Source organism: Wyeomyia smithii, chromosome 2 (assembly GCF_029784165.1).
Source record: "Wyeomyia smithii strain HCP4-BCI-WySm-NY-G18 chromosome 2, ASM2978416v1, whole genome shotgun sequence".
Taxonomy (NCBI): Eukaryota; Metazoa; Arthropoda; class Insecta; order Diptera; family Culicidae; genus Wyeomyia; species Wyeomyia smithii.
This window is the reverse complement of record NC_073695.1, coordinates 45,536,998-45,550,545: the sequence shown is the minus strand read 5'-3', so window position 1 is coordinate 45,550,545 and position 13,548 is coordinate 45,536,998. Positions and strand designations below refer to the sequence as shown.

Here is a 13,548-nt window from a genome sequence, read left to right as displayed (position 1 = left end):
GTGTACGTTCTTTGTTTGAGTTTTTCTATACTTTTTAACTGTGAGTTATATTCAAAAGCACTTGAATACGAGTGACAAGATTGAGTTTTGCGTGGGATCGGACGCCAACCGTGTCAAAGTCACTGAGCATCAGATAAAAATATGGTCAAAGATAATTGTTTGTCACTCTCCAATTTCAATTCCAACCAATCAGCGAGTGGTTCCCGAAAAGGGTGCAAATCTATACCTCACTCAAAATATTTTTCACATCATAGTTACCGGAAAAGTTACGTGAATATTTTCGACTTTTTTTTCAAGTATTTTTCTACGTGATTGTCTCTCGAGTTCATCATGACTTGGTGAGATGAATTATCCTTTGAATTTTATACAGCAGACAAATGCATTTCATGTAAGTTTCACGTAGAATTCGTCTACTGATAAAGTGAAAAGCATTTGAGTATCGGATATCTATCACGTTTTATGCAACGTTTATTTTTATTTGTTTTTATAATTTTAAAAAAATTGGAAATGGTTTTCAGAAATTAACGTAATATATTTCGTAATAAATCTCGGGTATAGAAATTCGTAAATGAATAAAACGACATAAAAACTGAAAAAATTTTACTACATTCGTCGGCGATAGTTACTATCCGCCGAAGCTACTTGTGTTCAGGTAACTCCTCTACCTCGGAACTGAAGCTGTGTGAAACATGTAAGACTGGATATTATTTAATTTTTTTTAAAACTCACTCATTTACAAGCCATCGAGAAATTCTGTTTTATGTCCTGACACTGAATGAGACAACAGCTTCGCCATTTTGATTTTTGGATATTTTTGCACAGTGAATTCACGCGATACATCCTGTTTGACGTTTCAAATTCACGTAAATAGATAGTACGTGATAAACCATGACATACATGTGATTTCCACGTTTGTCACATAAATCATGCAAAATGACAGAAAATGAACAATTATAGGAACTTTCACGTAACAATAAGGTGAAAAATCTTTTGAGTGCCAGGTAACCCAGTTGTCTCCCGTTACACACTAAATTTTTATTGCTGGAAACCAGCAAAATTTTGCTGATATTCTACATGCTGAAAAATCAGCTATGATATCAGCAAACTTTCTCGCTGAAACGATCAGCAAACCGAAACGTCAAACTTTTGGCACCATTTTGCTGAAAATCAGTTGTTTAAATAAATTGCTGCCTGTTCAGCATTTGAGCATTTGACATGATTTTGCTGATGTATCTCAGCAAAAGTTAGAAAACACACAGAACGTTCTTTTGTTATTTTATTAAAACAAATGTTTTACATTGCGAATATTTATTTTAAAGTTATCTGATTTTGAATCTGAATTATCAGTATGAACTTTCAAATGTCTTTGTAGCCCATCGACACAACCTTCCACTAATTGGTAGCAGAAATTGCATTACAGTATATTGCCGATATTCCCAAATTCCTAGAAAAGACTGAAAATTAACTTATCAAACATTTTTTTATATCACAATTATTCTATTTAAGCGCATGCAATGCTTTTTCAAATTTCACATCCATGCTACATACGCTTATAAGCTCATTTTTATTTCTCTATAGTTTTGTTAACTTTTTACGCACAAAATGGCGATTGTTCTGACAGTTTGAAGGATGGAGTTGCCAGAAATTCAGCAATTACCAGCAATTTGCTGATTTCCGGTAAACAGAATTCTGAATGCTGATAATCAGCAAGAAAATTTTTTACTGATTTTTTTCAGTATTTTATTTTGCTGAAAATTCTTTTCAGATTTTGGTGTGTAGGTATTTACTATAACCTACACTCAAAATATATTTCACGTTATAATTACCGGAAAAGTTATGTGAATATTTTCCATTGTCATTTTCACGTAGATTTTACGGAATTGTCATTTGAGTTCATCATGAATTGGTGAGATGATTTATCCTGTGAATCTTATTCAGCAGACATATGCATTTCATGTGAATTTCACGTAGAATTCAACTACCGGTAAAGTGAAAAGTATTTGATTATCTGATAGCTGCTACGTTTCATACAACGTATGTTTTTTAAACGTGGTTTCCTCAATTCTTAAGAGACAGAAAATAATTTTAAGAAATCATCGAAATATGTTGCTTGATAAATCGCACGGGCATGAATAATCGTCAATTCGTAAATGAATTAAACAACATAAAAACTGGTAAATATTACGACATTTACGACATAGTATGCATGTGATTTTCACATAGATGTTATGTATGTCACATAAATCATGCAAAATGACAGAAAATGAATAAGTATAGGAAATTTCACGTAACAATAATGTGAAAAATATTTTGAGTGTAGCAATACTCAGAGGGAGAGATATGCGGAGAGAATGTTGTGAGCCAAACGAACACGTCAAAACCCAATGCAAACGAACACATTGAGAAATATTGTAATCAGGTACAATAAAGGATATATTTATTTTCACACGTTCTTCTCTCTCTCTCTGTCTCTATGTCTCTCTGTCTCTATGTCTCTCTCTCTGTCTCTATGTCTCTCTCTCTGTCTCTCTCCCTCCCTCTCTCTCTTTCTCTCTCTCTCTCTGCGTATAGCCGTACATAGCTGCTTTTATTTCATCCAAACTGAAAATCATCGCATCTCGATGTTCAAAATTTTAAACACTTGCTATTTTTTGCCGATTACGTTCACCAGCTTTTTCGGAATTCTGTTCACTGATAAATTTTCCAGCTGCTCCTAATTTCAAACAAAGCAGCGATTTGTTTATGTTTTCCTCAACAGGTGGCACTATCATATTCGTACGTAAATAGATCTAAGGACTATTCGCGACTACGAAGTTGAAAGAGATTTTAAAGGCTGTTCGCACCTAGGCTCTCATATGCAATTGTCAAAATGTGTGTGATGACAAAAGCAAAAATGTTTCCCTCTTTCTTTTTCTCATGCAAAAAACAAACAAATATCAGCAGTAGTCACGAATCGCAAGGTGGTGTCGTATCTGAGTTTGACAGATTCTGGTAACTTCGTTTACGTTCAGGCGCTGCAGTTTTGTTCTATGCCCAAAAAGTAAATAAAGTTTCAAAAAAAGTAAAAAAAGTCAGGTTGAAAAAAATTTGATGCGATGGTCCTTAGAAATCTGACAAGGTAACAACCTTGTAGCCCTCGAATAAAATGATTTACATACTTTTACTCATTTACACCTTACGGAAGAAGAGTTATTCTGTAAAAATTCGCGACAATTACCAACGAGAAACCAAAACAACATGCAAAGTGCCGTAATATAAATAAATTAAAAGCAATGATGATAAATCATGAAAAGGGTAGAGTGCGAGGTACAACGCTTGTAATCAACAGGAAAAGCATGCTTTATACTTTAAACCTTACTCAGTTGTATTAGAATGAGCAAATGAATCTTTTGTTAACATGTAGATTATAATCATTCATCGTTTATCATCAATTGTTCAACTTTGCGCATCAGCCAACCAACCATGTATATTTTGATTGTAATCAACATCTTTAGTCCCTCATCTGCATTTCGTATATTCTTAACTACTCTGTGAATAAGCATTTTAATACGTTGTAATGATATGTGTTATATTTTATTCTCGTAAATGTTGCAATACAAAAATCACAATCCAATTGCACCTTTGTCTTCTTCATTTTAGATTAGAAACAGTTACCAAAGTGCACTTCAGCTGAAGCACGAACGAGAAAAAAAAACTGCTTCTCACATTATCTCTAGTGAGCCTTTACACAGTCAGAGTCAATGGCTGTCGTGAGATTTTATTTGCTAGCACGCATCAATTTGGGAATCCTTCAATTTTATTTTTTTCAGTTCTGAGCTGAATTGCCGTACGTCACAAGTGCAGAGAATACTTTTCATACTGTTTGCTGTTGCTAGTAGTGGTGAGCAATTATGATCGGAACAATTTCGAGTCAAATTCTCATGAGTAGCCGATGAAACTTCACTTCAGAGCATTTTACGCAACATATTGACGTTCATGACAGCTATGTTTACGTCAGTTTCAATTTTTCCGAAACTAGCTTTTTTAATAGAAAATATTAAATATCAAAACTGGCAACAACTGTTTCACCAAAATCGATATAAATCAATGATGACATTAGTTAGGTCGTATGAACAATGTGTTTTACCTTTTTGCTTGAATTCTAGTAAACATAACCTTATAAACTGCACTTCAATCATACGTGAGTTATGTTCCCATCAAAGGCCATACATTAGAAATAATGCAAGCACTAAGATGAAGTGAATTCCACTGAGATCTGCGCTAAAGGACTAGCCATTTCAAAATGAAGTAGAGTACAATTTTGGCTAGTACTCTTGAAGCAGAACACTCGATTTTAACGTGTCATCCTATTGTAATTCAACTCTCAACCAATCTTTATTCAATTGCATGGTACATAATATCAAGTTTGTATCCTCAGTTTGGGACATTTTGTTTGTCGACTTCGATGCCTACACAAGCAAAAATCGAATAATTCATACGGGCCATTTATATGCGTCAACACACTACATGAAGTTAACGGCAATAAATTCCATTGGCAATGTGTAACCACTGGAATTAAAGTGAAAAATTCTGAATCAACTTATTCGAAAAGAGATCACCCGGAATTAGCCGAACAGATTAAAGATTTCACCCCTGACTATTAATTACCTGTCTAAAAATAGCAGAACCAAACAATAAATTTTTTCTGTGAACTGGTTTTTGTGGTGCAAAACTGGTTTGGGCAAGTAAAAGCCAGAAAATTGAAAAATTTCTTATTGAGCGTTTCAGTAGGATGGAATTAGATATTGAGAACAGGCAATGTTTCCATAGTAGTGTAATTAAATGGAAACATTATCAATTCTCAATATCTAACAGAAATATTTTACCTCTTCTTATCCATCTTCTTATCCAATTGGCCTGAAAAAAATCACACAGCTGCTACCAAACGAGCCTCATTACAATCTGCTAATTAATGTTAACATCTCAGTTTCGTAGATAATTACTAGAAGTCAATCTCGTTGAAAGGGTACACCATCAGAGACGGAATAACTAATCGCAGCCAGCTTCGCCGATACTCTTTTCGCTCGTGTCATCCGCCTGCTATGCTGAGTCAGTTTATATTATTTTCAACATAGATCTAAGGAAAAACACAACCAACTGCGTTGAAGACAGGTTTATCGAAAGGGTTAGTCATAAGCCGGTAGAAAGAGAGGGGCGCTTTGATTTTCCCACGCGAACTATTAGCGAATTTCTTTATTCCACGAGGTTAGTGCCAACTTTCGGGTGGAATAAAAAAACGATCTCGATCTACGATCTAAAGCCTTGCGTGGGTGTGCGTGAGACCATGTGCAATGTAAACATAAATAAGGCAATCCACGAGACAGTTGCGATCAGCTGATTTCAGTCTGTTTTCAACTTATGACAGCTTTACGTATATTCGATCGGTCGCAACTCGGATCCAAAAGCGTGAAAAACAAATGTTATCCGATCGGTAGCTTTTGTATTGCGGATGCCAATCCTAAATACAACAATAACAAATCATTTTTAATATTATTGCCGACATTAAAAGTTTTCTGTTTTGATCGTGTTTTGGTTTTGCAGCTTGAAAAACAGCAACAATAATAAACGTACAAGCATTGATAAGCCACCCGTGGACTGCCTTATGCTGTAAAAATACTTTTTCCCATTCCGCCATCTCTGCTGCATCCCGCCAATACCTTCGCTGCAGCTTTTATTTATTCTCTGCGTTCCATTTCACTGCACAGACGACAACACATTTTTCTTTTGTTTTCAGCATCACGCGCGTGTTTTGACCGTTTTGACAGATACGATGTAATAGTATTGGTGAACCCAGGGGGGATTTACTGCTGTCAAAATTCATATATGTGTGCGTTATCGCAGATCAACTCTGGTCCATGAAGTTTGTTGGTCCATGACGTTTAAAAGATTTCCTGTATGGCGAGGAAACTTCATGATTTTTAGCTAATTGCTGGCTGCTGCCACCAGATTTCACTACGCAACGCAGTATGAATAAAAGTTTTTTTGCGATTTCTAGAGTTTTGTTGAAAAGACCGTTACAATTCTACTAAATTTTACCTCAATCAAAACGACAAAAACCAAAACAACCGGACGCCTTGTTGCCAAATATGCTGGTCACGATTACACGATATTTGACAGATAGATTCCTGGGTGAACCCACTCGCAAAACTGACAAAAATCACAGTGCGAACCTGTCTGTTTTGCAGGCGCTTCCAGGTCAAACTTGGGTCAATATCGAGCGAATAAAGAAGGGTTTTGACAGCAGTTAGTGCGCTTCCAGGTCAAAACGAGGTGAGCTGGTGGAATAAAGAAATTCGCTATACCTATGTAATCACTCAATTAGTGTACCGGGAGCGGGAGGCATTGCGTGCCTCGCACCACCTTACTATTTTTTACAACAATAGCATGCTCTTCCGATTGCGATCGATGCATGGTGAAAAATCTATTATTAATTATCATTGTGCCGTTAGACGAACAAAAACAACAACATTATCTTACGTACGCGTGCTCGAATGTTTACTCCTTGGCGACCCAGAGCGCAAGCACAGTTTAAAAGATTATTGTTTTTGCAAAGCCACCCAATTAAGTTCGCTCAACAAAGCAATCACGCACAGCTCATTCTCACCCATTTCAACTGCTGCCGGGTAAATGGAAGGAGGGGGTGCCGAGAAGAGACAAGAAAAACTAATCAAAACAAAACTGTTTCATCGTTTTCAATGGGATCAAGGTCGAATGGTCGGAGATGATCGCACTCAAACAGGTTTGTCGCTTCAGAGGTCCGATTCATGTCAGGAAGCTATTGACATTTATTTACTCTACCGGAGATCCTCCGCCCGGTGGATAGTGAGAGCGATTTGTTCTTTGTAAATAAACCATCGTGCACATGATTCATGAATGTGTGATCATTTGTTTGGATTAGCATGCGGACAGGTTTTTGCCACAACGCCGCTGGACATTTGCTGAGCAACAACGATCATCGCGAAAGTGCCGTTGAGAGCGATCCTCCTCTCAGCTGAACTTTAGCGTTAAGTAAAGGATCAGTCGAATCAGTCGAGTGTAAGCCCGTGGGCACGACGGACGCGTTTTTTTGTTTGTCGAATTGAGTCGCGATCGCGCACATAACAATCGTACGATCGTGATCGTGTCGCCTGGCGAAATCCTGCAAGTTGCAATGAACTGTGTGATTATCGCTTTCGGTAATCGGGCAACGTTAGTGATCGTTTTTGGGGTGTTTGCGTCCGTTCTGTTGGCTCGGAATGGTGCTGACGGGCGGGTGTACAAACGGTGTGAGTTGGCACGCGAGCTAGCGCTGAAGCAGGTGCCGGAGGATCAAATTGCCGACTGGCTGTGTATCGCTGAACACGGCTCGAATTTCAACAGTTCAGCAGTCAATCTGAAGTACAAAAGATTTGGTGGTTCTGCCTATTACGGGATCTTTCAGATCAGTGATCTTTATGGGTGTTTGAGAAGTAGCTCGATATGTGGTTTGACGTGCGCCGATTTAAAGGACGATGAAGTGGAAGATGACATTGATTGTATGAGAAGAATTTTTGGCGAGTATAGTCGTGAGATTGGGGATGGTTTCGCTGCTTGGCCGGTCCACAAGACATACTGTCGAGATCCGGCTGCGAAAAACGTTGCGTTCGGTGATTGTTTGAATGAGGAAGTGCTTCGCTTCCAAGCGTACTACAAGAAGAAAAAAGCCAAAGCGAGGAAGGAAGATTTAGTGCTCAGCACTCCCGTAGGTAAAGTGTACGATCGTTGCGAGCTGGCCGGTGAGCTTCGGGACAAACATAAGTTGCCGGAAGATCAGATCGCTACATGGGTTTGCATAGCGTATCACGAGAGCCGCTTCAACACCTCCGCTGAAGGTCGGCTGAATGCAGATGGCAGCGGTGATCATGGCCTGTTTCAGATCAGTGACATCTACTGGTGCTCTGCTACGGGTCGGCCAGGCAAAACTTGCGGCGTGACGTGCGAAGATTTACGTAATAGTGATATTAGTGATGACATTCGCTGTTTAAGACAAATATATGACGAGCATCAGCGAATTTCCGGTAATGGATTCACTGCGTGGACAGTGTATAGACCCTACTGTCAGGGAAGAGAAGAGAGTTTCGTGCATAATTGTTTCGATCAAACCCTACCTACGACAGTGGTTCGACCAAGACCGGGAGTTGTTGCTCCTACGCGAGCTTCGGGTAGAAAGTATGGTTCTGAGCCGGTTGGAAAAATCTACGATCGTTGTGAGCTAGCGAATGATTTGCTGCACAAATTTCGCTTACCGAGGGAACAAATCGCAACTTGGGTCTGCATCGCATATCATGAAAGCTCCTTCAACACATCGGCAGAAGGCAGAGGTGATCATGGATTGTTTCAAATCAGTGACATTTACTGGTGCTCTCCTCCTGGCAATGGATGGGCTTGCTCGGTGACATGTGACGAGCTGAAAGATAGTGACATTTCGGATGATGTTGAGTGTATTCGAACGATTTATGAAGAGCATCAGAGGTTGTCCGGAGATGGATTTAATGCATGGTCTGTCTATCAACCGTTTTGCAGGGATAAATCCGAAAGCTACGCGCAGGGTTGCTTTGGAACGGAAGGCGATCATCCGATAACTTCAGTTTTACCAAAACCTGCCATCACAGCACCAACTAGAATACCCTTTAGAAAATCCAGCTCTACCAGGGGAAAAGTCTACACTCGTTGTGAGTTGGCCAGAGAATTGTACTACAAACATCGATACTCTATCGAGGAATCAGCAACCTGGACATGCATTGCACAGTACCAATCAAATTTCAACACTTCCGCTGTTGGCAACGGACCCGGGGATGTGCGATACCATGGAATGTTTCAACTCAGTGATGAGTACTGGTGCTCACCACCTGGACGTGGATGGGTTTGTGGTTTGGTGTGCTCCGATCTGGAGGATGACGATATTACAGACGATCTTTCTTGTATGCGACACATCTACGAAGAACACCAAAGAATATCTGGAGATGGTTTCAACGCTTGGGCTGTGTATCAACCATACTGCAAAGGCAAGGCTCGCAGCATGGTCAGTGGATGCTTCGAGGACGATGAAAATACCTTAGTTCCTACGACAACGATTAGGCGACCCACGAAGAAAACTAATGTCGGTGTTGGAAAAGTGTACCAACGCTGTGAACTGGCACGGGAGCTGTACAACAAACACAACCTACCCTTCGAACAGATCGCAACTTGGGTTTGTATTGCTCATCGAGAATCCAATTACAATGTTTCCGCTATCGGCAGGCTGAATGCCGATGGCAGTGAAGATCACGGACTATTTCAAATCAGCGATATTTACTGGTGCTCTCCGCCCGGGAAAGGTTGGGTCTGTAATTTACCCTGTTCGGATCTGGAAGATAACGACATTAGTGATGATCTGGAGTGCATGAAGCTCATTTTCGAAGAGCACACAAGACTTTCAGGGGACGGCTTTAATGCCTGGTCGGTCTATAAGCCCCACTGCAAAGGCCGATCAGATCATTACATAAAGGGGTGTTTTGATGATCCTGCTACTACAATTACCACCGCACGTACGACAACCCTAAGAATTACGAAACCGAGCACAACTCGAACTACGTCTGCCACCACAAAACGAACAACCTTTAGTTGGTTTACAACTCCCACCACTGGAAGGCCTGTCGTAGTAACCACAACACCGAAAACCCATTACTGGACTTCGGCGACCACGAAATCAACACTGCCACCTGCCGCCACTTCCCGAGCTACCACCACTGCCCGGCCCACTATTAATATTTTCGATTTTTACCTAAATCATTTCGGCCGACCAAACAGTACACCGGTTACCTATACTCCGTTTTCATCCAGAACTACGACACCAACTGCTAGACCCACTCATCGACCCGAGCGGTTCCAAAGGCTTCGCGAAAGCACGACAAGTCGACTCACCATCCAGGGCACCACCACTAAGTATTCAAGTTTTGATCAACTATTCAATCACTTTAGACACGGTTGATAATCACTTCATGTTGTTTAAATAAATTTTGTATATAACGTACCGAGTGTCTACTTTATAACTTGAGAAACATCCTTGTCCCCGCTGTAAAAATCATCACTTTCAACCAGGTCGTGAATCACATCCAATAAAACGCTAGTTTAATGGAACCTTACCTTGTCACCTCGCAATCATTCATTCACAGATGGGTGCCGATGAGCAATACAGCAGTTTGATTGAAGGATTACACCCCGATCCGGAAAAGCAGCAAATCTTCGTAGATGTACAACCGGTAGGTACGTAAAGTTACTTATAACCTCTGCAACCTTCCTGCTAACATCTTGCATATACTGTTTTAGTTCACCGGTACACAGGTCAACGGTGGCAAACGGGTCCAGTTCAACATGTTCCTCCAGTGGATCGACCCGATACGGCTAACCGATCGGCTGCCGCCGACGCTCTTTCCGGTGCTTTGAATCGACATAGTCCGCTTGAGTGCAATTTAGTGCCAACTAAATCAAACTGTTTTCTTCCGAAATTATTTCAACTGTTCTTGTTTTTGGAGATCTACATCACAACCCAAAAGAACGTGGTTTTTAACTATTTACCGCAACTAAAACAGACAAATGTCTTCTTCTTCCCATAAAAATCTCTTTCACTTGTGTCGGCCAATATTAACCATTTTACGAACTGTAGGTGTCACGAAACCTGCTCATATTGATGTGGCTTTTACGTGCGTTATGTCAGCGCTTCTATGCTTTCTGTCAAAATTTCCTTCATGAACTGAGTTCAGAAACGTCTCTTTATATATTACTGAGTTTCAAAGCTTGTTTATACAATTTTTCAATTTTCAAAGCATCACTCATAATACGAGCATAACGAACACATTTTCCGTTTAAACCATAATTGCACGTGATTCACAACATTTCTACTGATTGCAACATACATTCTGTACGAAAAGTAACACGCCTGAGTTTGTTTACTTTGCACACCTGGAGCCTCGATTTGAGGGTTCCCTTGGAGTTTTCGACCTCTTTCTTTGCGTATCTGTCTATAACACCGTCTGATAAATTGACAATTGCATATGAGTAGGATTGCCACCTCCCCGGGTTTCACCCGAAGTCTCCGGGTTCAGGAGGTGATCTCTGGGTCTGCGAGTGAACGCGAATTTTCTCCTGCTCTGGGAAGTAATTTCCGGATCTCTGGGTGAAAGCGAAATTTCTCTGAGCCAGCAGAATTATTTTCAACTCGCTCTGGAAACGACATACGGCGTCATCCACAAATTAAGTAAGGATCTATTTTTCGAAATTTTAGACCCCCCCTTCCCCCATAATAAGGCTTGGTGAGATTTTGCATTACTCTCCTCCCCCCATAAATCTTATGTAAGATTTTCTTTTTCAGGAAAAATTGTTCATGAAGAAGAAATGTTTTTTTCCATATTCGTGGAAAATAAAAACAAAACAATTGAACCCATTAAGTCAATAATATATAATATTAATGTTAATAAAACTGAAAGTTAAGTATACAAAGTATATTTCAATTTTTTTAATCTTACATAAGATTTTCTCGAATCCCCCTCTTCCCCTCGTAAGCATTCGTAAAAAATAGGATACCCCGCCTCTCCTAAAGCCCTATAGTTAACGTTTGGACGACTGTCACGGAAAAGTTCCAATCGAACTGTCAAAACTTGTTCCAATCGAACATAATAGCGAATTTATTCATTCCACCAGCTCACCTCGTTTAGACCTGGAAGCGCACTAACTGCTGTCAAAACCCTTCTTTATTCGCTCGATTTTGACCCAGTTTTGACCTGCCGTGCTGCCCGAAGCGCACTGTAAAATTTGTCAGCTTCAACCCAGCAGCGCACGTGCTTAGTTCGTAAACAATTATATGGCACGATTTCCTGCCATAAGGAGTCGACGAATTTCTGTGCTAGTGTTGTTGTCAGCAGTCACCAGTGAGCCCAGATACACGAACTCGTCTACCACCTCGATTTCATCACCGCTAATATGAATTCGTGGTGGGATGTTTACACTGTCTTTTTTTAAACCGCTTCCTTCGATGCGTTTATGGCCAGTCCAATTCTTCCGGCTTCAGCCTTCAGTCTGATGTACGTCTTCACAAAGGTTCGTGCTACAATATCAATGTCATCGGCGAAGCCAAAGAGCTGAACAGACCATCTAAAAATCGTGCCACTCGTGTCGATACCAGCCCTGCGAATAACACCTTCCAAAGCGATGTTGAATAGCAAGCACGATAATCCATCACCTTGCCGTAACCCTCTTCGAGATTTGAAGGGACTCGAGAGTGTCCCCGAAACTCGAACTACGCACATCACCCGATCCATCATGAACTTGACCAACCGTGTCAGTTTATCCGGAAAACTGTAATCGTACATAATCTGCCATAGCTGGTCTCGAACGATAATGTCGTATGACGATTTAAAATCGATGAACAAGTGATGTGTGGGCACGTTATACTCACGGCACTTCTGTATAGGGATACCATCCGTCCTGATTTAGCAGGACACGTCCTGATTTCGAGATCCTATTTGGACGTCCTGATTTATTTTTCATATTCTAGCATTTGTCCTGATTTTTTTTAAGATATCCAATTTTGTAGTGTAGCAAAAATATGCAGAATTTTTGAAAATCAGTAACTCTTTTCGATTCCAGGATACAACTGTAACTAAGAACCTTAGTGAAGTGACGAGAGAAATCTTTTAGACGTTGTAACTGTTAATTTGTCAAGTTTAATTTGAAACAATTTACTTGTCTGAATATCTGCCTAATAATTCAAAGCTCATCAATAGAATTGGATCGTCTGAGAAAACTAGCTGAGTAAACATCGTCTCGCCTATTTTTTTCTTTAGCTTATCAATTTTGAACATTGAAACCATGGAAGTTTTACTTGATTCCACATACTTCCACAGATTGACCTTGCGATTTGTTTATAGTCTGCAAATTGATGCGAATCTGATATTGGATACGTTCCAACTCATCAGGCAAATCATTTGAATTCATTGGTTTTATCGGAATGAGACGTCTTCTGAGAAGGGAGGGGTATCAAACCACCATAAAAACATGCCTCATCCCCCAAAACCTCCTCATTTCAAATTTGGTTCCATTTGCTTGATTAGCTATGATTAGATTGTGTCTCATTTGTATATGACCTCCCTTCCAGAGAAGGGAGGCATATCAAACCACCAAACAAAAATCTTTTGCTTCCAAAAACTTCCAAATTTGGATCCATTTACTTGTTTAGCTCTTGAGTCAATCAGAAGTTTGTGTTTCGTTTGTTTCTTTCAGAGAATCGAGTGGTTTTAAACCATCAATAACTTTCTTAGGCCCCAGAAACCATCACAAATTTCCACGGCGCTCCGCTGATCCGTTCTTGAGTTAAATCGTGATTTGCGGACTTCAACTTATTTTTATTATATAGACAAGTAAAAAAGTATTTTGGTGTTTTTTGAAGTGCAAATCACATAAAACGAGTTATACTATTTTGAAGTAGAATACTTCTCTCAGGAAGTTCGGCTACAT

The 13,548-nt window shown here is 39.9% G+C and overlaps 2 protein-coding genes across 2 annotated transcripts; both read left to right on the top strand.

Moving 5' to 3' along the window:
- The first annotated feature begins 6,660 nt into the window (after positions 1-6,660).
- Positions 6,661-11,445, top strand: LOC129721949 (uncharacterized). Its single transcript, XM_055675085.1, has 3 exons — positions 6,661-6,778; positions 10,212-10,302; positions 10,366-11,445. The coding sequence occupies exons 1-3, from the start codon at positions 6,761-6,763 to the stop codon at positions 10,650-10,652; spliced, it is 396 nt and encodes a 131-aa protein (XP_055531060.1). The 5' UTR covers positions 6,661-6,760; the 3' UTR covers positions 10,653-11,445.
- LOC129721947 (uncharacterized) lies at positions 7,065-10,186 on the top strand. Its single transcript, XM_055675081.1, has one exon. It carries the CDS (start codon positions 7,190-7,192, stop codon positions 10,025-10,027), a length of 2,838 nt encoding a protein of 945 aa, XP_055531056.1. The 5' UTR covers positions 7,065-7,189; the 3' UTR covers positions 10,028-10,186.
- Positions 11,446-13,548: the final 2,103 nt, after the last annotated feature.